General features: G+C 37.6%; 1 protein-coding gene across 1 annotated transcript in view; it reads right to left on the bottom strand.

Annotated features, from left to right (window-relative positions):
- LOC139700854 (phospholipase B1, membrane-associated-like) overlaps positions 1-24,904 on the bottom strand; it is a 57,493-nt gene extending 32,589 nt beyond the window's left edge. Inside the window, exons 1-2 of the mRNA XM_071599285.1 lie at positions 24,631-24,904; positions 6,196-6,460 (exon numbers count right to left, since the gene is read on the bottom strand). Of these exons, the coding sequence (XP_071455386.1) occupies positions 6,196-6,460; positions 24,631-24,770 (405 nt within the window). The 5' untranslated portion in view covers positions 24,771-24,904. The remainder of the gene's footprint in view (positions 1-6,195; positions 6,461-24,630) is intronic.
- Between the last annotated feature and the right edge of the window lie 2,779 nt (positions 24,905-27,683).

Here is a 27,683-nt window from a genome sequence, read left to right as displayed (position 1 = left end):
GAGTCTGTATTCTAATAATTCTCACCTTCAAGTGACACGAAAGTATTGCATCAGAATCTTCCTGCAGCATTTAAAAGGGAAGGTGAATGAAAAACACCAATACAGATACTTTTTCTTTATCATCTGGAATTGTTAGGAGTAATAATAAAAAAGAACCACAATTTGTAAAGAACGTCTTGTAACGATCTCCAAGCATTCCTCTTACCCAAAATTTTCGGCCGTTTACTGAGTTTTCTCGCCGTTTGGTTATTTGGCATAGTTTTCTGTTACCTGGTTGTCTTTTGATCGTCGTTTCTTCGTAATAACGCGCAGCTATTTTTGTCATAATTGAATTTTAAAGTGAAAATATATTTTCGTAATTTTTTACCTTGGTTGTTAATTTTTTTTTGAGCATGGGATGTAATTATTCTAAACTTTTGACTTACCTAAGCAGGTTATTTAACGCTCCCCACATGGGGTTCTCATAAATCATAATTTTAGTTCTTGCAAAAGGTATATAATATATACGTATGTATGTGTGTGTGTGTGTATATAAATATATAAACATACTGGTGGCGGCGATGTATAAATATATAAAAACACTGACATGCATTTTGTAAACATATAAAGAAACGACACACACACACACATATATATATATATATATATATATATATATATATATATATATATATATATATATATAGATTCTGAAGACGACAGCCGTGCTGTCGAAACGTCAAATAACAAATTGTGAGTGTCCTTTCTTTGTGTCTCTATATTCTAAAAATCTACAAAAAGCGTTCCATTTCGAAGATTGTATATATATATATATATATATATATATATATATATATATATATATATATATATATATATATTCACGAGGTCTGTTCAAAAAGTATCGCGAATTTGGAATTTCCTCGTGTTACGTATATTTGATTTTAGATTTTTTTGTGGCGTTATATTGGCACTTATGTCTCTCACTTATGCTGAAAATCTCGGCCATTTTGAATGTTCAGTTAATTGTTGACAGCTGTTTTGCTTGGACGTGTTTTGGCTTGTCATCGGTTTTTGACTGTTCCAAAAAATGGATCAAAGAATCTGTATCACATTTTGTGTGAAAAGCGAAATTAAGTGCGCGGGCGCATTCCGAATGTTGACTGTGGCATATGGAGAAGCTGCCTTGGACCGGAGCAACGTTTATCGGTAGTACAAAATGTAATTCAAAACTATTTGCGAGTTTTTTTATTTCGGTTGATCAATTTATCTGTCATTTTAGGTGTGTATCCATTTATTATAGTCATGTACTTTTATGGGATTCAATTCTCAGTCGTATGTCGTCGAGGGACAGGGAAAGAAATTTTTCTTCACTATTTTGAAAATGAATATTGGAACAGTTTTGAATATTTACCCAAAACATGGGACAGGCATTTAGACGAAAAGTTTGCCATTTGTGATACAAGCAGGTGCGATATCCAAAAGTTCATTGAAAAATTGAATAAAAAACACAAATCAATCAATTTCACCCACGAGGCTAAACACTATCACGCAATGGCATTTCTAGATATGCTAGTTATAAAAGACGACGGTACAGTCGTATTTGAAATTTACGGAAAGCAAACCGATAACGAAACACACATAAAAGCTGACTCATACCACCATCGGCAAAAATGGCAACCTTCAATTTTTAATAAATCGTATGCTCACTGCCCCTTTCACAAAACCACGGTGTCTTCCCTGCTATCGAACTCCTCTCAACTGAAACTACTCAAATGAATCCAACGAACTGAAGTCTCATGCTGATGGTCACCTAGTTGACCTAAATATCGGTATAGAGTTAAACAAAAAATCTATATTGGCTATAAGATTGCCACCTTACAAATCACAGGGAATATATCAAACCCTCTTTTTTTAAATATTGGTAGTTAGTCAGAAAAAATAAGAATATCTTAGAACACGAACGCACGTCATATAATTACGACGACTGTTTTTGGGAAATGAAAAAATCAACATTTGTTACGGATATATTTTTAAAAAAATTGTGATTGTTCGCCGGGAAAGGTAGGAGTACATAACTTTTAAAGCTATGGAGTGAATAACTTTCCGGCTTTAAAGCTTTTCAATGTTCAAATCGACGTTCTGACTGACAACAGATTTTCATTCTCTTGTTTTATAGCCACTTTGGTTTCCGGAAAATGGACTTAATGCTCGACACATGCTACATTTTTTAATGCTATGACTTTTTTCCATTCCATTATCAAAAAATTCTTTTTTTTTGTGTGTTCGTCCACCGCGGCCTTTCATTGCGTTGCGTTTCGTCACAGGTGCCTTTAAACCCAAGAGCCGGAAAAATCAGAAAGCAAGACACGTCTTTGAGAGAATGGGGAAGGAGTGCTGTTGATTCGTCTCCAAGCATTTCTCCCTCTACGACGGTGCACGCTTCCTGCTCGTGGACAATTGCTGTTCGCTGCGTTTGCGTATGAAGAGGCATAGATATCCTGCCCAAGGGTGAGTTTATCTCTTAAGAATTTGATTAAATAAACCTTGAGATTTTTATTGATCCTCAACTTCCCGGTTTAGCTGCAAAGTCTTGGTAAACTCACATTGACTGACTTTCGGTGTGAAATTTCACCCTAGATGAAATCATTTTGTTTTTGAAAATATGCATACGTCGACTGTAAACTGCGAAAAATACACGAATTTGAACGTACCCTCCTAGTTACATACTAGTTCATAATATGGATATTTTATAGATTTAATTGTAGCCATTCAAAAATTCTGTTATTATATTTCCCTGAAAATATAATCAACATTGAAATAACTTCACATAATAACTCTGTTTTAATTGTTGCCTATATGTTCTTGGTATCATAGACATTGATACAGAATGGAAGCTTGCGACTCTTTCAGTTCCAATGTTCGCTATGTGGGATTGAAAATAATTGTGAAGAGCATAAAATATGTTAATACATCGAAGTACTTGTAAAATTACTTGTAACTTGACAATTATAACCCATTAGTGGCTCCTAGGAATCTAAAAAGATACCGGAGTGTCATTTATCGAAAACTTATATTTCTCTTTAGTCCATAAGATCAATGCCAAAGGTCATAAGTATTCGACTCACTGAATTAAATAAACTAGAGCCTTCTCTCCTACTATCCGACCGACTACATAGTTTATTACTATTTTGTTTTGACTGCATATATTTTACTGTCACGTAGTTTTCATTTCAAATCTGTTCTTTGGCTAATTGTAAGACCATCAATTTTTTTATACGTCAATTAAGGGCGAAATTGACTTCCATATAAAATCTTCGTTATTACAATAGGGTTAGCATTAAACATAAAACATATGGGAGTATTAATTAATCATGGACCTGCCAGTGCCAGTGAATAATGTTTGGTACATTTGGCATTCGGATTGTTTAGTTAAAGTTGCTCTGCCTCTCCTAAAAAAACTTTATTATTTTTTTAGGCATTGAAATTATCTTGAAGAGTTATATAAATTTTCAGACATAAATCTTTATGTTGATATTCATAATTCTCATGTGTGGCATGCGTTTCTTATGGTAGCCTTCAATATTTCCGGCTGAATATAAGGTGTGAGGACTTTTCTCTGTTCGAACTGATATTTAATTATATTCTAATATATCACAGGTTATTATTATTATCACTCACTAGATGTATTTAGTGCTAAAAAAAATCTTTTGGATTCAATTTGCCTGCTTACGGGCAAACTTACGTTTTCCTTAACGTAAAAGTTAACTTAATTCGTTTTGTCGGAAAGAAAAAGTTCGAAGCGAAATTCATTCGCTGAAACGGAGGTCATGAACGCTCATTATTTGTAGAGTTTCGTGATCCGTGAGCAGTGATGTTAACTTTGACGCCGTAAGACGGTCAATATTTGCGGAGCCAACGAGAATTTGTCTGGCCGTCTTGTCTTCATCCAAGGTAATCTTTTGGCAGACCCGAAATCTTGGTTTGCATGTATTCTCCTTTTTCATTGGTCGTTTCCTTCCGCATTGCACAGCTGAGGGAAAGTGTGAGTGATAGCCATTTCTCTACGGTCGCGAGCGGGAGGAGGGAACTTTCGTCCTCAACTCATTCCTTGGGAGTTCAAGGGTTTTACATGGATTTCTTTCGCAATGCACTCATGGAAAACCCAGGCTAAGTTTAGCATTCTCTAAACCTGTTTGTTCAAAACGTTTTTGAGCCCATCCCTCCAAGGTCGGAAGATGATAAATTAAATAGAGAGACATTGGGTTTGAAACGAGTGTTTTTTTTTGGCTACTGCGCCATCCAAACGCTGTACTGTGAATCTAATAGCCGCTAGTAAAGTATTTAAGGCCATTGGAGGTGATAGGTTCCACCAGACGAATTAAATAAGGACGCAACTAAGGAAGGAATCATAATGTGAAATACTTTTTCCTCATCTAGAGGATGGAGAGGGCAATGCGGTTGCCACTTTGCGACCTGGCTTGAAGCAATGACATTAATTATAAAAAATGTTCACATCGGAGATCCTATACATCTCCGAATGGGTATATCCTGATCCTAAATGAGATTTTAGTGTTAATTTTTCAGTAACAGGAAAAGCTATGCTGGCAATAAACAGAGTACGCATATGCAGCATAAAAGCAATCGGCACACGTCGGTATACATGTAAGTATATCTTTCGGAGTTCCCCTCCATCTCCATCAAGGACAATTTTGCGTTTGCTTTCATGCGAAAAATCTCGCTTCCTTCTCCTTCCATTATCGGTAATGTTAGATTTTAATGCAGTACCACGGCCAATACTTTCGGCAATTGTTCACTTTTATTTTTAAGAGTTTTTATTGTTTTTTTAAGGAATTATACTTTTCAAGAGAGATTTGACAAGTTTTTGGTCATTGCTTAACTTTGAATCATGTATTTGATTATTAGTTTTTCTGCTTTACTATTGCGTTCGTGTAATATCTGCATTCAAGAAAACAAATGTCCTGTATAGGTAACTTTGCATGAATTATGATAGTCAAGTGAAGACTTGAATGGAAATACTCTTTTCCTTCTGAACGAAGAAATGGAAGGTTCTTAAAGAACTCCTTTTCCTTAATGTGCATGAATTGAGTGTGTCATTATTGGTTGCAGGACTTCCTACCAAGTGTAGTGCATTTAATAATCACTTACACAAGGCTAAAATAATGGTAGAAATTGGAGAATTTATGCCTCCCTACCTTTCACTTACCTTTATAACGGGGTTAACTTAACAGTAAAGGGTGTTGTCGTTTGTTCTACGGATTTTAACTATCATTGCCAATTGTTGTTTGGAAGTTTAGGAGAAAATCTTGAAATGCTTTATTTTCTCTGTAATGATATAAATAATTTGGCATTGGATTATGGCAGGGAATTGAATGACACATGATCATATCTGAATAGCATGGCTTGCATCACAATTCTGCGAGAGAAAATATTTGGAAAAAGTAAGGAAAATTAGTCGGAAAAAGTATTTTTTAAAAGATTTTCCACAGAAGCAAGAAATGGAGTTGCTATCCTACTTTTATAGATATTGTTTAACGAATGAATCGCTAAATAAAAAAAATACCAAGCATTTAAGGGCATCTAAACGGGAGATTCGTCACAGGAGGTTATACAAACAGGAGCTCATTTGCGTGGTTGCTTTTACATGTATCTTACCCGCCCCAATGTGAGCTCTTATTGGACCACAGCCGGGTTTGATACTTCGGTGGAGTCAGTACTGCTCATCTTAGTGAGTTCGACAGTTTCCACCCAATCGTTAGGATCAGAAGTTTGCTCAATCGATGTCCACAAAGTAAATTTGATTTATTACTACTTCGAGTAGTATCGGTAGTCGGGAAACAAGTTATTGTTTATTTAGTTATCGAAGACTTTGAACTGGCTCAGCGTCTTACCACTGCAGTAATACTAAAGACAATGCAGAAAATTGAGACAGGATTAATTTTCAAATTTGGTGGATATTGCTACGGATATGACTATAATTGATAATTTTAGAGTTAATAGTTCTGATGTGCTTTTCTGAGGCTTTAATCTCTAGGAAATGTTTTGAGTCAGAAGAGATGAAACAATGATTTTTTTCTCTACACCGGATGAAAATGTTCCTCGCTCGTACGCGGTATGCGTACACACTGCTGCTCCCGAGCGGGTAGGGGATCGAGTTAGGAAAATTTCTGATCTTGTGAAACATCGACGCCTCACCTTCAGTCCGGGGAAGTAGCCAAGGAGAAGCGGCAGTTGCCTGATCTGCTCGGGCACCCCACTCAGGGCGTCCCTCATCACGGCCATGACTTTCTGGGCTCGAACCCGTACCATTCCGGAGATAGATCCGTACCCGTCCCCTCCTTCCGGCGTCGTCTCGTTGCCGAACTCGTCCTCGTCCTCTGGGCAATCGGAGTTTGGTTCGACGGGCGACGAGAAAGATGTTGCCTCGCTCGCGGTTATCACGTCATCGCTCCGTGTTTCCCTGAGGTCGAAAATGAAACAGAAAATAAACAAAAGAATCACATGTTAACATTATATGTATTAGACACATCATTTTTTGACTTATGCTCCGTGATTCAAAGTTTGAAAGGAAATTCAGCAATTTAAATGCGTGTAAATTCGGCATTCAAAATGAAAATTTTGGAAAAAGTGAGATACGAGTACCGAACAAACGAGTATACGAATACTCCTTGTATAATTAATCATTATGCGGCTGCTCGGTCGGGATAATAACCGAATCGAAATTGTTAACAATGGTCCAGGGGAAGTTAATTCAAAGAGCTTTTTAAAACATGCATAATATTATTTTACTCGCACACTGTTTTGTTAACGCAATTGAATTGTGGGTGAAACGTAATATTAATAAACTAGTTTGTATAAATTGAATGTAATGTTTGACATCATTAATTGCCAAAGACAATCGACTTATGTAACAGATTATTTACTGATGAAAGAAGACACTTTACTTTTTCACATTTTTATTACGACTTAGGTTTCTTTCGTAACATCTTCAGGTAACACCTGAAGATGTTACGCTGTAATTAAGTGATAAAAAAATCTACGTTGAGAAGCTTCTTCCACCATGAAGGATTTCCACTATGTTAAGCCTGACACTGGGTATTCATTATTTACTGGTTTATGTAAAATTTTAACTTGCGTAAAGGATTTTATTGTTCTTTCATATAGTAGCAGCTCATCTCGCATGCGTAGAAAATTCTTTTACATTTAGACCTGGCACCTGCAGAGCATGTGGCTGCAGTTAGCATCGCCTCCATTATTCAATGTATTTTGTATATTTTTTGGTAATTGACAATTGAGTAAAACTTTACGTTGGTAATGCATGCTTGGAGTTGAAGTACCCCTTACCACATACAATCACCAAGCCTCCGAGGCGACGGGGTGTCTTCGCCTGACAAAACAGTGGTCGAGGGTTGGATCCCCAAATTGGTGCATTTTTCTCCACCCTGAATGTTTGTGGTTGTCGTTGTTGTTATTCCGTGTAAATATGAACACGATTGATCCGAGATGGGTCGAAATGGTGCCTAGGCTATCGTACTGGCTTCCCACCCAGAGGGCCCGGGTTCGAATCCCGGCGGCGTTGAATATTTTTCAGTGGTATCTCGATTCCTACTTGAGGTGCTTTGTGGAAGGCACTTTGAGTGAGCACGCCGTCTGTCGGATGGGATGTTAAGCTGCGGACGCCTTGGCGCCTTTCGTTAGGAGTAGGCTAATACCGACGCCGGGTTTCTCTCCACCCTTCAACATTTCCCGTCCATCCCTAATGGCGCAAATGACCTTAGCCTTCGATCGCCTCCCGTATATTCTACTACTACTACGAATCAAATGCAGGAAGCCGAAGCCAAGCCGTGTTCGTGTTAAAAACTTGTGTCCTGCCCACCCTTCGATGGAATTAAGCACGATTAAATTGAAACGAGTTTCGAATTCATGGACCATGGGGCTTAATAGAAATATGGATATTCACGGCTTCTCAAATCCCGCCTCTACTACGGCCGCCTTATGTTTAAATGCTTCAAGTTCGTTCAAATGTTATGCCGCATGAGAATGCGGAAAAAATATTTAAATCAGTCGTCCGTCTGCTTTAGAACTTCGTGGTTTTCTGTAAAAAATCCTCCACTCTCCGTTTCCGTTAGGTTTTTTTATATTTTATGGCGACATCTCCTATTTCCATTTGATTTTATTTATTAGTATCGGGCTAGGAAATTCCGGAAAACGAGAGCGAAAGTTGACTATTTATATCTCTATGCTCCAACTTTTGGAGACTGGCAGGTAGTAATTGCAAAATATGCCAATTATGCTGCTTGCATTATTAGGATGTCGTACAAATAATATAAATATAAATAGAAGATGGTGGATTGGGTAGTGGGGGCTAAAGGAAAAGATTCGCATAATGACTGGAAAATCTCTGTAACATGTAAGTAATCTGAATTTCTGGGGTCCGTCTAATCTTATACACCATCGGATAAATCAAAGCCGGAAGACCATATAACAGCTAAATAGAAGATGTTGGAGCAAAGGAATACACGCTCAGATAAAGTAAAAAAAATGTACCTCTGCATCATGGAGGAAATTGTTCTCAATAAACCGGAAAACAAGGGAACAAGTGAAAGACTGGAAAATCAACTGCGAATCCTATACTAGATGGATGCAATGAGAAAAAATTGTAGAGTTTCGAGATTACGGCATATTCCAAATGGAGTAATTAGAGAAAGAGTAGATACAAAATAGGATATACCAGGTAGGATAGAATGAAGAATAGGAGAATATTTATCTCGGATTGGACATGGACGAAGAATGAAGGGGGAAAGATTACCTCTTGAAAATATGGAAATAGGAAGCTCAAGCCAGAAGGGAAGGGAGTGATCGAGGAGAGCACACGGGCGAGAAATGAAGGAAGCCATGCTTCGCCGACAATAAAAGAACGACATTCACCGCTAAGTTAAATGGCGTGACGGATACCGAAAGCTGTCGAATCCGTAAAAAAACCGCAAATAATGATGATTTCTTAATTATCTTAAAATTTTTTTCTCGGCGAGTGGATTTTTTTCTCTTCATTTTATGATTTTTTTAATGCTACACGTTGGTGTTTCACACAAATGGTTACGCTTATTACTAAAAAAATATGTTATTTATTATATTTCGAAGGATATTTTAGTTCCGTACCCTCCATTAGTATTTGGATTCAATTTCCTAATTAAAAAAGTCTAAAACTTGACTACAGGCTGTTGCGGAAATCACTCATGATAATTAGACATTTCTGGAAACCTGTATTTAGGTCAGAATTCGTCGATCATAGGGTCGGAGAAAGGTTTTCCTTTTTATAAAGCCAAAGCATTTATGGTTTTTTTGGAAAATATATATTTTTACGGGTTACACGTTTATTACCTTTACCTTTCAATAAATATGCTTGGAAACTTTCTATACATTAAAAATAATATGAACATATTTTTCTATATTCTTAATTTTTAGAGTGGAAAATATTTTCTAGCTACTGTATAAATGAAAATGTCTTAATATAAATGATAACGCTCGTCGATGCAATGATTTGGAGGAATTAATATTGGTTGCTCCGTGGTTGTTCCACGCATCAATCTGTGTATTATTCATCTAAAAAACATTTTTTACCGGTATAAGCTTCGGAAGAGAGCTCTCTAAGATTTAACTAAAAATGAAAGTGATAAATGAATGTCTTCCTTCAGTGTTGCGAGTGACACCATATTCGGCCGTAACTGTTTTCAATACCATGATACCGAATTAAAAATTGTGGACTGTATGCGCAAGGGAAATCAAAATTTTAAGTTTCGTGGTCGAAAGTCAAATTAATATTCATTCAAATACCAAAGAAAGTGTTAATGGAATGACATCATAATTAAAGTATGCATTGGTGCAATACATTGCACATTGTACCTTTGACAGCATGTTACATAATTCCTCGGGTCGATATGAATCTATCCTGCTAACTAATATTACTTTTATGAATCTATGCGCTCCTCTATTACAAGTAAGACCATATATCGGAGTGGTGTAAAGAATTGGGATTGGAATTAAATATCGGAATATATATATATATATATATATATATATATATATATATATATATATCCCTATTTATTTATATAGGTTCGACCTCCGGGATAAATAAGAGAAATTAGACGTCGTAATTGACAGATTCATGTACTCATTCTACTACTCTACGCAGTCATAAAAAACTGTAAAGCAAAAGCCCGGAAAAATTAAATTAATTTAATACCAAAATTTAGTGAATAAATCCAATAAAATAATTATTTAATGTAGTATGCAGCCATGTATGAGCACGAGTGTATTTGTATGTAAGCTAACTTATGTCCAAGTGTATGTATAAACTGGTACTTCTATATTTATGGCCGGTGCCCCAACACCTTCGCCATACGCCCTAGTGGCGGCTGGGTAGATGTAGAATCTCTTATTCGACTCATAACGAGCATTAAACAAAATTTTATTTTATTCACTTTATTATTATTACATTACTATTTGTAATAATATTTCTTATTTTATTGAATTTGACAATATTTTAGTATCCAAACATTTCACGAGGCACACAGATCAAACGAAAATTGCAGGCCATCCTCAAAGAAACTAGTAACGAAAATGTAAACCTGAAGTAACATAAAAGTGTCGCTGGTTCATGAATAGAGTTGGGAATATTTTTACTTTGGTGAGTTTTATAAAGATAAAGATCAACCAAGTTTACTGCCACTGTCTCCTGCCACACAAACTAACGATGGCTTGCAGGGCACATAATTAAATAAATTAAGAAAAGCTACTTGTGTCGCCGATGGAATTATTGTGACCCGGCATTGCATTGATATATTGGTTCAACGTAGATATACATCGTCGGATCAGAGAATATAAGAGAATAAGAGAAATAGACACCATCACTGAACAGGTTAAAGTACTCCTCTCGCGTGACACATAGTCAAATCAATATCTGTCGTAAATACTGCTGCCTTCTAAATAAATAAAAAAAAATTACGAAAAAATTCTATCATTGAATGAAATAAATAAACACGTGTGTGTTTACAGGTGTGCGTGTGTGTGCATGTGGGAATATATGAGCGCATGAGGGGATCGAGATGGTGCGGGGGCTAACGTACTGGCTTCCCACCATGAGGGCGCGGGTTGAAATCCCGGCGGTGTTAAATATTTTTCAGAGGTATCTCGATCCCTACTTGAGGTGCTTCGTGGAGGGCACTTTGAGTGAGTACGCCGTCCGTCGGATGGGACGTTAAGCCGCGGACCCCTTGGCGCCTTTCGTAAAGAGTAGGCTAATGCCGACGCCGGGTTTCCCTCCACCCTTCATCCTTTCCTGTCCTTCCCCTATGGCGCAAATGACCTTAGCTGTCGGTCGCCTCCCCTCAAAACTACCAACTACTATGAGCGCATGAATGACCATTAATGCATATGAGGCAGGTGTCGTATCACCCCGCCACATCTTTGCGGTGGCTTCTGGGATATTATGTAGATGCTATTCAATATTTTTTCTACCTAAGGTGATTCGCACATCCTAAATCCATGAAGTGGTAATATACATGGGTATGTCACCGGTAATAGTGATAATATAACTACCTGTACGTGACTTTTCGCGATATCTTGTGAATTTGCCGATACTTCGTGATATGGTACGACCGCAGTAAGACCCAACATTCCGTTTTTCACGGAATATCCCACGTGTCCCCAAAAATATCTAGCCTACGGAGTATGGTTACCGGAGACTTGGACTTTTAATTTCGCTTTTGAACTCCCCGTCTTTTCTCTCGCAAGTTGAGAGGTGGCAAGGACATCAGGTTTCGAAACTCACTTGTAGCAGGTATCGTTTTTGGGGTACGTTTCATAAGCCTCCCCATCGGGGAGAATGTGGGGGGAGGGAGCGTGCGAAAGTGGACCAACCCTCTCCCCCCGCCTCTTTAGCTGAAGGCCAAGGTTTTCAGTGATTACTTTGTGGAAAGAAAACGAGCATGCTCGAACGAGCGTTGCATGGTTATTCGATGAGGGAATCGGGTCGTTAGTCAGTGCTGGAAAAAGTTGTTTGTCCTGTTTCTTGCTCGGCCCACGGAACGCTCGCGTAACAGATGATGGTCGAAAATTTCTGTGTTGTGAAAGTGAAGATAAACAACGGGGGAATATGTGCTGCATATCTTCAAACTATATGACCTTTGGGATCTATCGTATTTGTCAAAACACATCTCGTTAAAGAAATCTGGCATCGCATAAAAATCGCGACATTAATGCTCGCCGAATCCAAGTGACTTATCGGGTTGAATTTGAACGAGATGCAAGTGGTATAAAATTGTTTCTTTTAGGAGTGGAATTTTGTCTCCTAAGGCGTTTAAATTAAAATGGCTTTTGAATGAATATAGTGCGTCTCTGTAGGTGTAAATTTGCATGAATTTGTTAGTTTTGCATGCTCCGCCACAGGCCCTTGTGGCGGCTTGCGGGATATTACAGGTCTTGTACCAATACGCAGGTGTATATGTAGACTGCTTGTCATTTTGCGTCCCGTATTGCAGGGCATTATCCCGTCATTTTGAAAACGATTATTTACTCAGATGTCAGTTCAGATGCAGTAGTCTTGATAGGCGTGGCAATACAGTGCGCTGCTCCCCCGGTATGGTCCGCTTTCGATTCCTGTGGACGCTTCTGGGCATCCTCAACTTCCCTCAAGTTCTGTGTTATTTTTCGGGCTCCAGGTCTTTCTGAGAAACCATAGGTGGCACGGGAAGGAACTGGCCCTCCTCCCTGATGTGTGAATTTTACACGCCGTTGGGCTTAGTATTAGGTGAGCTCTACCCTCAACTATCAATCGAACCTTCGGATTGAATACTGTCGTTGGAGATTAAAAAAACTCTCAATCCATACCAAATCTTTCTTCCAGTCATTGCCAGTTTCATATAACCTAAATCAATTAAAAAACGCAAAAATTGTAGACTTACATTCCCTTGCGAGGCATGACACTCATTTCATTTACGACATTTTTTTAATTCTACTGACGCAAGAAATTCGAATGTAAGGAAAAAATACTATGTACAAACAATAACAACGTTAACTTACAATCAACTCATGGATGATTGGCATTATGGAGTGGCAACTTCATTTTCATGTAAATAATATTCCGTACTCATCAGCAATAACGAGTTGCAGGGGGTTTTAAAAAAGGAATGCAAACTCCTTTTCATGGTTTAGATTTTCAATGAAGTCGCTTGAAAAAGTATGGGTTATAAATTTCCATGAAGCATATTAGTTAAAATAACGTTAATACTGTGAAGGAATCATATTAACCTGACTTAGAATTCACTGAAGAAAAAATAATTTGGCTGCAAAAATACCGCGGCTCGGTCATGAATGGAGGTCGTATCAGCTAGCACAAGTGACTATACTAAACAAGCATCGTAGTAGAGCTGAAAATGTACCTGATTTATAATACTGGATTGACTGACAGAATAAAACGTTAAGGAAAGAGTTTCTCGCTGCCTACACCATGCATATCAGTCAGCAAAACAATTTCCCTTTTACATAAACGGCCACCCTCCATAGGGTTATCTGGCCGGTTAGAATATTAAGAATTGTGTTTGATAGTTCACGAATTATTTGATGACGGGATTGGTTCAGCAAACCTGTGCAAATATAGCTAAGATGTTTATCTTGTTTGATTGTTGAATGACCGAATTTCTGCCCAGAAATAATCCATAGTGACAAATCCTTGAAAAATTCTTCATGGGTTTCAAAATGGTGATAAAAACGTGAAATAAACTCATGAGCGTCATATCACGGGAGCATATTTCTCATATTGATTAGAGCGCTAGGGCATCACCCTTTAATTATTTAATAGAAGATAGTTATTACCTATGTTTTTACCCACTAATGGTTACTTCAAGTAATCGCCAGAGGAAAGGATACACGCGCCCTGTATAAAAACATTTTTTGGTGTTTAATATTGGTGAAATGTTGATAAAAATTGTACAAAAAAGCGACCATTTGAATATTTCATTTCTTATGTCTCTTACTGAGATTCTATCCGAATGTTTTCATCTGCTCGCACATCTTGAGAATTGAATCAGTGCCGTTGGTTTACTTGATGTCCATTTAGCTTTCTAAAACAATTAGCCTGGCTTGTACTTTTCGTGACTGGAGAGTACCTTATATTATGTAAGCTGAAGAATCTCTTGAGAGTTTATACTTGGCCGTTTTAATCGTTTTTCGTATGTCTATCGGATTTTCTAGATGCTTCGTAAAACCCAAATTCATATTTTCGCCATTGATTCCCATATGCTTACTTAGTTAATGGGGAGGAACATCACTTTATCTTTCAGTATTCAATATTTTGTTTGCTAGCGAAGTCTCTAATTGTGGTTGTATTAATTTGCAAAGAGAACCGAGAGCGATCAAAGAGAAAATGTGGTGTTTTTCCATCGAGTTTCTGCAGACATACTTTTATATGGGAATAAACAAATAAGAAAAAATAAATCATCCTTAAATTTTATAGCTCTTTAGTCTGCAAAATAATTCCGTCTAAAGAATGAACTATTTTCAAAATTTTAATCCCGATGGCAATTGTAGATTCATGAATACCCAAATAAATCACTAGAGACAAGTTACATATCCTTGGAACCATAGTAATAGATATAAATTATGCTATACTAATGGTTGATACTGAAGTAACTGGTTACTTCGTACAAAGTTCAGGAATATTAGCTCTTTAAACAGTTGAAATATTTGAAAGCTATTGAATTTTATTTCATAATATGCATTTTCAAGTGAAAAGGAAGTTTTGCATAATGCTATTATTATTCTACCATTATCCTTCACCGTTAATTTTGCTTTATGCCTTGCTGTAAAGTTAATTGCTATAATTTTGTTTCCTTACCAATATTGGATTTATGGTTTCAGATAAATATATCAGGAGTATTGAGGAACTAGGATAAATATTTAGGTTTAAAATTGTAAAGTTTTGGAGTTGTTAGTGACTATTTTCAGCATTTGACTCAGTGGAGGAGAAATCATTGTTTCTTCAAATTCTTGAAATTGGAATTCGGGGCCACGAAAGGAAGGGAAAACATCAATCAAAAAGATTATCTCGGTTTTGCAATTTCTACGGGCCCCATCAAAGGTAATCAAACCTGTTAGGCAGCATTCTTTCAGCGGTTCTCATGCCATTTCAAAATGCACATGATTTAGAAACTGTTTGTTTGCAATTCTACAGCGAAACACTCGAGAATCTCTTATAATGAGAACCCCCTGAACCGTTCTGATGTTCAATACACGTATTAGGCTACCAGGTGTGTAGCGGTTAGGATATTCGAGCACTGCAAGGCTTTTTTAGATTAAAGTGTAAGTCAGCGTGTAAGTCAATTGGTGGGTCTGTAAAGGATTCTTTGCCATATTATGTAGATTTAAATTAAGTGAGGTTCACTGCTAGCAATAGTTCATTTAACATCAATCAGATAGCATCGGATGTAAAATTTTATAAGGGATGCAGTATTAGCAAGAAGACAAGTCTGTTTAAAATTCAAAAAAACTGTGACGTTAAAGGAAAATTATCTATGTTGGTAGTCAATTGCCGAAGTTTAAAAAACAAATTCGCAGAATATCATCACCTTATTCAAAGCACATATATAATTATTGGGACAGAAAGCGGGCTATCCGCTGATATTGCCGATGATGAAATTTTCCCAAAATCCTTTTCCATTTACAGAAATGACAGAACAAATAGAATCAGGGGCGGTGTCTTTATTGCAGCTAAAAATTCTTGCGTCAGCAGGGCTGAGGTAATTCCGGGTAATGGTTTGGAAAGCGTTCGGTTCTCAATTAAAAGTCTTCAATCCAAAAGAATTTATGCATCTGCATTTTACTTACCGCCAGTTGATAGAGACAATTCAATAATAGAATTAGATCAGCAAATAAAAGGTTTATTATCTCAACGCAATGATTGCGACGTTATAATTGGTAGAAATCTCAATGTCCTATCTATTGACTGGAGCATATACTACCTTGATCAAAAATTTCCCGGAATTTATTCAGAAAATTAAAAATACAAGTTTATTCATCTAAATCTATATTGTCCCCTTCAAAGTAATCCCCATCGACTGCAACACACTTATGCCAGCGCTTGATCCAATCCTCGAAACATTTTTTATATTCGGTTTTCGGTATGTCCATCAGTGCTTCCTGCGATTTTTCCATTACTTCCTCTCGGCTGCTAAAACGCGTTCCCCGTAATGGTTTTTTAACTCGATTGAACAGAAAGAAGTCACAGGGAGCCAAATCAGGTGAATTCGGTGGCTGTTGGATGGTATTTGTTGCATTTTTCGTCAAAAAATTACGAATAATGATAGCACTGTGCGACGGTGCGTTATCATGGTGCAAAATCCACGAGTTTTCTGCCCACATTTCTGGTCTCTTTCGGCGAATTGCTTCACGCAAACGTCTCATAACGCCCAAATAATACTCTTTGTTTACTGTCTGGCCTTCTGGCAAAAATTCATGATGCACTACACCGTTGTAATCCATGAAAACCGTCAGCATTGCCTTCTTTTTTGACTGAAAACGACGTGGTTTTTTTGGTCTCGGCTCATTTGGTGAACGCCATTCACTTGCCTGATGTCTGGATTGCGTGTCGTACTCATAAACCCACGTCTCGTCTCCAGTAATGATCCTTTTGATGAATGTGGGATCGGATTCAGCCTCGCAAATCATGTCTTTTGCGACGTCAACACGGTCTCTTTTTTGCATGAAATTGAGGTCTTTTGGAACCAACTTTGCTGCTACACGATGGAAACCCAAATCATTAACCACAATGTCTTGGGCGGATCCATAGGCAATGTTCAAGTCCTCCGCTATTTCTCTGATGGTTAATTTGCGGTTATTGACCAACATTTCTTTTACTTTATCGATGGTCTGCCACTGCGTTCATCATCTTCGATTGACTCACGACCACTTCTGAACCGCTCGTGCCACTGGTAAACGACCGTTTTTTTTAGAGAATCGTTGCCGAAACACTTTTCCAACATTTCCAACGTCCGTGCGCCACTAAATCCGTTTTTTACGCAAAATTTAATACAAGTTCGTTGTTGCAAATTTAAATCCATTTCTGCAATTGTAAAAAATCGCCAACACACACAGAGATAGATGTACTCTTGGCTACGTAACTTTTGCAAATGTCAAGTTATGACACTAAGATTTAAAGGGAATATCAACAACAGATGTACCAATTTAAAAAAAAAACAGAACTCAAATCGGAACGATGGGAGCGCCACACGGTGGTTATTCCGGGAACTTTTTGATCAAGGTAGTATAGTTTAAAAATGGGGTGCAGAGACTAAGATATCTGCGAATCGCTATTGAATTCTATTTCGTAGAACTCATTGCATGAACTTGTCACTTCACCAACTAGGGGCGATAATATTGTTGATTTGTTAGAAACGAATATTTCCTAAAAAGTCTTAAATATAGAAACTATTGAAGGAATTAGTGAACATAGGGCAGTAAATGCTAAGTTTTCGCCACATGGGGTCCGAAATAAGAAGCCTAATAGGAAAATTTACTTGTTTAAAGAAGGGGAATACAATGGCCTAAATTGCGTGCTACAGAATCAGTTTACAAGGTTTAAGAAAGATAGTAATTACTGAGACATTGAGAATACGTGGAATCACTCCTTTGAGATCACGCGCTGAGCAGTCAATAAATTCATTCCCAGTACATTTATAAAAGATGACACGGAACCTGGACGGTACAACGTGGTTATGAGAAAGGTATTGCGACATCAACGGCTATGTCATGCCAAAATGAAAAATAATAGGGATGATATCTCTAGCGACAAATGAATGAGATCACTTATGATTACAAGATATCTTGGGCGAATGCCAAGAATGAACTTCGGAAAGCGTTATGCGAATTCAAAAGTTAAAGGTTAGCAGAAACTTTGAAAGAAAATCCAAAAGCATTTTGTTCATGCATCAGAGAAGTTCTGGGAAAATATTTAACTGTTAATTCACTCAAAAATTATAAAGGAGAAAGAGTAACCAGCAGTTTGGAACAGGGTAACTTATTAAATTCCTTCTTTCAAAGCGTCATCAACAATATCTCACCAAATGCCTTCAATACCTTACCAAATCGTGCTTGTCAACCGATGCCCAAAATTTAAATGTTATATAATGGAATAGAGCGTTTGCTGAAAGATATTAAGCCTGATAAATCCTCCGGGCCCGATTAAATACCCACTCATATATTTGATGATCTAGCTACCGAAATTGCCCCAAATCTAGAAATAATATTTAAGAAGTCGCTGGTAGATCACAAGATTTCCAGAGATTGGAAAACGGCTAATGTAACACCAATATTTATAAACGGTGACAAGGAGGGATCGAGCAATCACAGACCCATTTCCTGTTCGATCGTAAGACACCTCGATAATAAGTCAATAATGTAATATCAGCACGGTTTCCAAAAAGGGAGATCCTACGATGCACAACTTGCGCTTTTTGTTCATGTTACTTCGGGAGAGAGTAATGTTCCAGTGGACATGATTTTTCTAGATTTTAAGAAAGCCTTTGACAAAGTACCTCATAAAAAACTACTCGTAAAGCTAGAAGCAAATGGCATAGATTAAAATATCTGGGGTTTGATTAAAGGCTTTTTAATGGTCGGGTACAAAGAGTAGTGATAAATGGAGTCAGCTCAAATGCAGTAGAAGTTACTTCAGGTGTTCCCCAGGGAAGTGTCCTCGGACCTCTTGTATTCCTACTTTACGTTACCGGCTTTTACGTAGTCACTAATAAGATTCGTTTATTTGCTGACGATGCAGTGGTTTACCGTGATATCCGTAATCTTGAGGGCAGAGTGGCTTTATCAGTTGACCTTAATGCTGTAAAACACCGGTTTGACACTTGGAAATTTGATTTGAACTTAAAGAAGTGCGTAGTGATAAAATTTTATCACATACATAATTAACGAGAATTTTTGAGAAGCTTCAGTCTTTAAAACTGAATTCCCCGTAACTTGGATTCAGTAGCTGTTCTACTGGAGTAGCTTTTCTACACTTGTGGCTGTTCTTGCCTTTGTTCTACCATTTATTAGAATTCTCTACAAGGAAACCTTCGAATTAACTCTTCCGCTCACGGTCTTTCATTCTTTGAAAAGCATGAAAGAGCGTGAGCGTGACCTTTGCTAGGGAAAAATATTTTGTAGATATTTGAATAAGGTATTGAATAGACTAATTATCCTATTTCTTCAGGTTTACCATGAACATGTATGCTTACATACTTATGTTTTTTATTTATAAATGAGCATGAATTCTTTTTTAGCTTTTTCATTTTAGTGCATAAAAAACTCAGGTTTGTAGTTGTATCGATACAAACAAAGAATGAAGATTTAAGTGTCTCTGGTAAACCCAGATGATCCCTTTTGGCTTTCATCAACACTCAACGATTATGAAAATTCCTCAAAATGTCATTTGGTTTCATAACTCCGTGCATCGTCTCTTTCAGAAAAATATTCGGATTAGAAGCGGAGGAGCACCTGAAAAGGGACGGGAAATCGTGACTGGGACTTTTGAGTTAGGAAATAAGAAAATGATTATTAAAGGTGATATGGAATGTATATTTCAGAACTCGATCCTTGAGAATAGGTTAACATCAAAGATAGAGGGTCTTTTTGGATGGCTATAGAAGGATGGAGAAATTGAGCTGGAGAGAGGGAGAGAGGAATAAAGTGTTTGTCGAGTTGGAAAAGAGAGGGTGAGGAACGGCAAAGTGAGAGTAGATGACGGGGATATTGAAAGCTCAATGTCAGTTGAGAGTCTCCTCTACGGCCTAATCTTTACCGGGATTTTTTGGTGAATAAATTGCATTAAGGAGGGAAGGGGTGCACATGTATGTATATAAGCATGCATAATATAGAATTTCACTATGCAAAATCATGCATGCATAACTACAATACAAATACTTGGGTACAAATAACAGTTCAATCGTTTGTCCATTGTCAATAAAATGATATTATTGCTTCTGCATCTCGACTCTTTCTTGAAATCTGCTTTAAATAGTACCTCCGGCTCAAAGCTACTTTACGTACACGAATCAGTGCAAAATGTATGCGTTTAAATTATGCGTTGCTAACTCGGGTAAACCAGAGTGTTATGCGTACTGCTGGGTTATTTACGGACTTCCTTTAGTTACGTTTACATTTAGCATCTCGTGGTAGAAAATTTCCAATAAAAGACAGTATGCAGTCAGGATGTTTGTTTTTTCATAGAAAATGAAATAGTGACTAATAAAATACTATATTTGTTTTAAACCGTTATGATTCAGTGCGTTTTCTTTTTAATTTTTTGAATATATTTATTTTGTTTTTGGTCTGCCTTCCCTTCTTCATTGATATCACATGAATTAAAAATTATAGTATCTTTTCACAGGTATAAACTAAAAAAATCATCTGAATTTTTGTTTAATGTGTACATTAAAATGTTCCTAAAGAAGCTTGTCTTGATATTTTAATTTTCCTATTTTTGGTTGCAATAAATGCTAGCTCACGAATGCATGTTGCAATAATGCAAGTCATATTAGGAATTCGATCATTTTGATGCATGATAAGTTAATTAATCAATAATGAATTTCAGAAATAAGTAATACTTTTTACGTGTTTCTAAAAAGTCCACGACCGCTATGTATTATTTCTAATTTAAAAACAAGCTTCTAGATCGCAACGAAATGGTTGAGATTTCATAAGTGCAACATTGCGATTGGGGATAATACTCATCAACCGCATGAGAGTTTCTCCCTGACCCTAAGCCAATGATACTGGAAGCCTTCTAATTGCATCTGCGATTTCTGCAAATTACCCTACCACAAGGAATACAGAAATTGTTGCTATACGTAAAATCAAACATTAGGGAAATAAGTGAAGTTATCATGCGAGAGTATTGTGTTACTTTTTATTTTGAAACAGTTCAAGTTGCTTTACTTGTTGTTTTCCATTGTTTGGTACACCAAACGTGAGAGGGAAAAAGTTTTTCTGAATTTTCATTTACAATAAATATGTAAAATAATTAAAATATGTGGGTAAATATAACTACACTACGATATCCATGCATGAAGTAATTTCCTGTACATATGAGACTACCTGCTAGTTGCGAGAAATATAGTAAATTAAGATCAAATGAAATAATGAAAACATACAAGACCATTTTCAATAGAAAAAGAAAAAAAATACTTTTTTACTTCCTTTGCAGTCACCTGAAGTCATTCCGATCCCTTATCGTTCGTGGAAAAAATTACACCTTAGGCCTGTCGGTTCTACACTTGACTGCTGTATTCTCATTGCCACAATCTACCCTATCGTAATTCATTTTCAAAATCATCACTTATTTGACGTGCTTCCGATTTTGCAAGATATTCAATCTGTAATTTAACTTTTAATCCGGAATTATTCTTAATCTAGTTCCGCTGATACGCTACTCAGTTTGTCATAACAAGGTTTTACAAATGAGAGAACTCTTCTACTCGGCACGCGATGTGATTCGGCAATGAATCCAATTTCATGGGGATCCCATATACTAGCAGAGATGCTATAGATTTCTTATATTATTAGCATATTCTGAATAAGTTCTAACTTGTGAAAGATAGCTCTTTAACCTTCTCGTTCAATTTATCCATCTCTCTTCTGATAAATTCTAATTTTTACAATATTATCCACATATTCTCCGTTTATCGAGGATAGGTGTGGGTAAGGATAACGCCTACGGATTCAATCAAGTCTCCAAATGTTCATTACAACACTATTATAAGGCTAACTCTAATTTCCATAGTGTGAATGTCTCAGTAATTCTATCTTGTCTAACAATATTTGGAATTTGTTACTGGGCTCACAGCATAATCCAAATCACTTTTTCATCAATATAAATGCATACATGGATTGAATGGTGTATTTGTGGTTTTGCTAATTCGTTAAGCCGATCTACTCTGGTCGTCCGGCGGGCTTTCCTTGACACGGTCAGTTTCTACGCGGAGGTTTATAATTTCCATGCATGGGAGGTGAACGGAATATCTAGGCTACGGTACTTAGCAAGGGTGTCAGATTGAGCAAACGGGCGTTGAATAGGTTTATAGCAAGATAGGTTTGTGTCAAGGTCTTGTGGAATCTCGTAAACATGATCGCTCTGAGTTGCATGTGCATATTTTTTGTGTGCGCCTCACAATAAATTTGCATATTAACATTGAGCGGCTAGATTGGAGCGTTAATTGTCGTCTAAGGTAAGCCTGCCGTTTTATGTATAATTTTTATTACAAATAGGAAATGTTACAGAGCTACTTAGTCCTCTCGTGACTAGGTAATGTTACACATGGGATAATGCAAATATATACTCTTTGATGTAAAATATTATATCGATATTGGAGTTATAAAATTGATAAATTGTAATGCAAGATCTTCTAAAGTCTTTGGATTCATCATCTTAGAATCTAAAACTAAAATCTTCATTGTACATACGAGGGTCATCCGGAAAGTAGTACCCGTTCGTGCCGCATGAAGTGCTGACGACGCGAGTAGCCGCTGGACGAGGTCAGATAGCTTCAGTGGCTTGTCTGCCTTCTCTGAGCCAAGTTGCGTGACGCCATTGCCTGTGTTGTTTCTGTGATTGTTTACAATGTTTAAAAAAATTGAGAACGCCGCCAGTTGTGAAGTGAGGGCAGTGATTAAATTCCTCAATGCAAGAAACGTTCGCCCATGTGATATTCATCGCCAATTAAAGGAGGTGTATGGAGACAATGTAATGGACGAGTCGTCTGTTCGGCGGTGGTGTCGCAACTTCAACATGGGGAGGGGGAACACACACGACGATGAGCGTTCGGGGAGACCGTCTGTCATTACAGACCAACTGGTGAGCTCAGTTGACGAATTCGTGAGGAACGATCGGCGCGTCACAATTGATGACATCTGTGAGCATTTTCCCAATGTTTCTCGAACAATTGTTCATGAAATTGTTAAACACCATCTGCATTATGCAAAAATTTGTGCAAGATGGGTCCCTCGCGTATCTCAATGAGCTGGCGGCGAAGGACTATGCAGCAGGAATACAGAAACTTGTCACACGTTATGACAAATGCCTTAATTTGCTTGGAGATTATGTTGAGAAGTAGTTTAAAGTATCCTCTTTCAAATAAAATTTTTTATGTTTGTTAATATTTACTTTTGTGTCTTTATTTCACGAACGGGTATTACTTTCCGGATGACCCTCGTACATACTGAGTCTTCATCATTTCTCCTTGAATTTAAGTGAGGTCTGTTTTGAAAATTATAAGGCAAAACTTACTTAATCCTGAGTCATAGATTTTTTAGTATCATGGGTTAATTTAACTAAGAGTGGGATCTTAGCCATAATTTCATTAAAATTATGTATGGTTGACGATAAGAGTGAAATAATATTTTCTTTTGAAAAAAATTGCAAATTTAACGGAAAAAATAAAAGCAAAAATCAATGTTGTAATATAAAAATGCGTATTATGAATGATTTCTGCAATATCTGGTTTTGGAAGAAATTTAATCGTCTCCCTTAAATGAGGTTTCTTATGTTTTTTCCTGCTACAATATGCAAAATATAGATACACACCTATTTCATTTTTTTACAATTTAGCCGTATATATTTCGTAAATGCCATTATTATTTTTGAATTATTAAATATTGGCTAACCCTCTCTTGACATCGGAAAAAAATTAGATCCAGCATAGAAGTTATTTTTGTCGAAAATTGTGAAAACCTATCCATTTTTACAGTCAAATTATAAAGTAACGCACTGCCGGTGATCGTCCCTTGGGTGTGGATCTTTAGTCTCACTCTATATAATTCGGAAATCTTATGTCACTGGTTGTATGAAATCACTTCCTTGGCTGCTTTCTCTCAAAAAAATGGTGACCAAGAAACAATGAAGCTCTGACACAGCGAGTATTATTTTTTTATGGATGCCACGGACATAAATCATCTAAAATTTCCTTTGGAAATGGGTGACGGCCAGCAGCGAAATTGTCATTTCAGAATGAAAATGGTTAAGTGCAAAATCATGGGAAAACATATTCGCCGACGTAAAAGGGAAAGTAATTAGCCTTTATGTTTCCTCTCATTACTATGGCGCACGTTTGCCTTGGGCATGTTTGACACATTCGTCGTAATTTAAGGAGTTGTTCTCGGAAATAAGGTTTGCTATTAAAGACTAGTCTTATTCAAATTGTTACTAATGCGATGGACACATACCATGCATGGTTTCACGTGCGAGTTGCAAAATAAACAAGGTAGGATGTTCAAATCGCTGTAGCCTAATTACTTGAAAAATATATATTCAATAACGCATACATATTAAAATCAAAAATTGATTCTCAAAATCAGGCTCTCTCTCAGGCTCAAAACGAATGCAGGAAAAATTTAAGGTGGCTTTAATCAAACAAATATGTCAACTTAAAAGCAGCAACAAATAAAAAAGCGCCCACCAATGGAATACATGCCAAAAAACGAGTCAATTTTTATATAAAAAAACCAATGTTTCATGGTTTGTCCCAAAAGGAACCGTCCACTTGATTCTTGGCGAGAAATTCATATGAAATTATGGGAAATATTCACCTGATTCCGGATAATCCTTTGTCGTCATTAGTGCATCCGCAGAATCCCACCGCGGGCAACAGAAGAAAAACCAGAAGCGCGGTCTTCACACGCACGCGCGGACACCCGCCGGACTTCCTCTTTCCCGCCACTGTGTCCATGATTTGGAGAGCGGTCGGGTGTTCGCGCACGGCTCAGTCTCGGGGATGCACGAATCAAAGAGATGGAAGAAGGAGAGGGATAGGGAGAGAGAGAGAGAGATCTTCGCCCGCGAGATGTCCCGGGCCGCGAGAGGCCGTTGTGAGGAATGGTCGAGCTCTGGCCCGCTGCGGCGACGGCGGACGAGAGTCACTTTCCTCGTCTTAGAAATCGAGGTCACAGTCCTCCCTCCTCCTCTCCCTCTCAACCCCCTCCCAAGAACCCTTTCGTTTTCTCTCGCCTCCTCCCTACCTCCTCCTCCTCCTCATGTACTTCACACGCCGGGCGATTGCTGTTGCCCCTCAAAAATCGTCCCCTCCCACTGAAGAACGCACCATTCTCTCACCCGCGTAGCCGATCTCCCGAGGACCCACGCCCCCTCGGCTGCTAAAGGGGGAGTAGAGAGAGGGGGAGTCCGAGTGCCGGATTTCGACGGGCGGAAGGGTTCAGAAGAGGATTTAGCGGGGATCGACGCGGATATCTGGTCCTTTCTTCGCCGATGTCCCCCCACCTTTGTTCTGAGGCCCGAAAATCCCGCGGCTATGATCGCCTTCCAGCCGCCTGCGTTCCCATACGGTGGCATAGCACACTATTATTTCATTCGTTGGACTTTTCAGTGCCGAATTTGAAGTGAACGTTTCTTTCCGGACGCCAAAACACTGGTTTTGTTTGGTCAGGATACATAGTGAGGAATCTCAACGTTAGTGCTTAGGAGAACTGATCTAGTTACTTCAGAGAATATTCATAATTTTTATGTGCCGGCTTGGAGCATAGTGTTTTTGTATTCGATTGTTAGTAAGATTTCTTCAAGGTGTGAATTTTCATGTGTGATGCCTTCGAATTGAATTTGAAGAAAATAGGTATTGATGAAGAAGAAACGCGTGGAGGATACCATGTCTCTGAAGCTCATTTTATTTTATGTCATGTATGCTTGCGTCACCGTTTCCCGAAACCCACAATCGTCATCTCAAAAAAAATAATCAATAGCGTAATCGGTGATTACAAGCATCTTCGTAGGAACAATAGTGAGGCAAATTTTAAAAACATCCTCATCGAAAGTGTGTGATAACCCTCATCTACTGTGAGAATAATGTGATCAATGTCCACTCTACTCGATCTGGCAAAAGTAATTTATTAAACTTGACTTAATGGAAGGAGTGCACCAGCGAAAATCACGAACTTTGCCAGACGCACTTCTGCAAGTGTACAATGGTGAAGATTTTGATTACTCTACACTGAAATTTTTCTTTGGGATAAAATCTGCGAGACATACTTACAACGTGAATATTTAAGTGCGAAATTTTTTCTACTAAAAAAATAAAAGCAAACTTTCAACTGCACAGTTGCGTGTTTTCTGCCCTATCTGTGAACTATTAACACTTTTCAAACGGACACTAGATGCGTTTGAGTGAGTTGCTGTATCTCGTAGATGGGAATTTAAAGAGGAATATGGTAAAGAGAAATCAAGGCGTATTGTTAGAAAAAAACACCTTGACCTCTATGTTTTCTGCTCGTGGATCTATGTACATGTTAGGACTATGCAAAACATGTATTCATTAAGCAATCACCTAGCCGGAATATTTGTGTGCCAGTTACTTGCCAGTGAAATATTTCAAACATGAATCCAACCATGTCGTCGATTATCTCCAGCAATTAAAAACAGCTGAAGAGAGAGAATAGAAACCGCCGCGTCTGGGATCGTTGTAAATCGCTAGATGACATTACGCCAACTTACCATTAGATGTTGAGGTTTTTAGAATGTTGGCTAACACCGCTGGGTTTTTATTATGTAAGTGCGGAAATTTTCGTCGTGATTGCGATTTATCATATCAAACATTTTTCTTCCCACCCTTCGTTGATTGTACACTGAGAGAGTGATTGCCTGTGAAGAACTCAAGGACTAAAAATAATTAATTTCTTTGAGCCGCGAAGTGTGTTGAAAAATTGGAAGTAGGCTGGTGTTTCAATGCTTAAGAGAAAGGGGAAATTTTAGAGTTAGCGGGTAAGAGGAAGGAAGAGATTTTGCTTTCTGGACGGAATGAATACAGGTAGTAAGCATGGAGAAGAAGAAGGAAATCAATTGTGTTCACGCGTAACGAAATGCAGACCATTTGGTTAGTGACTGTTTAAAATCTTCCTTAAATAATTCCCATAAATGAATACGTTTACTATTTATGACTCACAAAACAATCTGGACACCAAAGTTATCATTTTTTATCAGTAATATAAGGGTCAAAGTGGTGAAAAAATTAGCATCAGTGGAAGTATTTTTCTAAACAGGAATTTTCAAAGTCACGTTGGTGAATCCAACTGTTCGGCGTGAATTTTTAGTTTTCGTATAGCATTTTAAATAACTTTCTGTAGTGAGTTTTTTGCTCGAGGACGTAAAACTCAAAAATATCCAACATTGGTAGTGAGAATTCACGTACGGGAGAGAATGGTAATTTATACCCCAGCCACCAAAGTCATTATTGCATTCGAAGATATTGCAAAAAAATGAGCCATTGCGTGTATTTTGTTCTTTTCGTTGCGCTTCATTCGAACTGTCCTCTCTTCTTCTCGAAGATATCTAAGGATTTTCTCGCAGGTGGGCGTATGACTTCATCTTTTATCCCTCCATCGCAGGGCTGTGAAACGGCCTTGGCCCACCCGGCCTTTTGTAAGCAGTCACATATGTTACGACCGAAGCGAAAGTGTTTTAAAAAATCCTGGCTTCGTCTTCATTGTCTAAATGACTATAGATAAGGCTCCGTTAATAGTAAACATCCGCAGTTATTTTACAGAGAACTTTCCCAGGCATATTTTATTTGTTTACTTAAGGAGTCAAGTATAATTAGTGTTTTTCCGTCAAAGAGTGAGATATTTTATCATTCCAT

The sequence above is a fragment of the Hetaerina americana genome, unplaced genomic scaffold, assembly GCF_022747635.1.
Source record: "Hetaerina americana unplaced genomic scaffold, ioHetAmer1.1.p SCAF_11, whole genome shotgun sequence".
In the NCBI taxonomy this organism is placed as follows: domain Eukaryota; kingdom Metazoa; phylum Arthropoda; class Insecta; order Odonata; family Calopterygidae; genus Hetaerina; species Hetaerina americana.
This window is presented reverse-complemented; position numbering and strand designations above follow the sequence as displayed.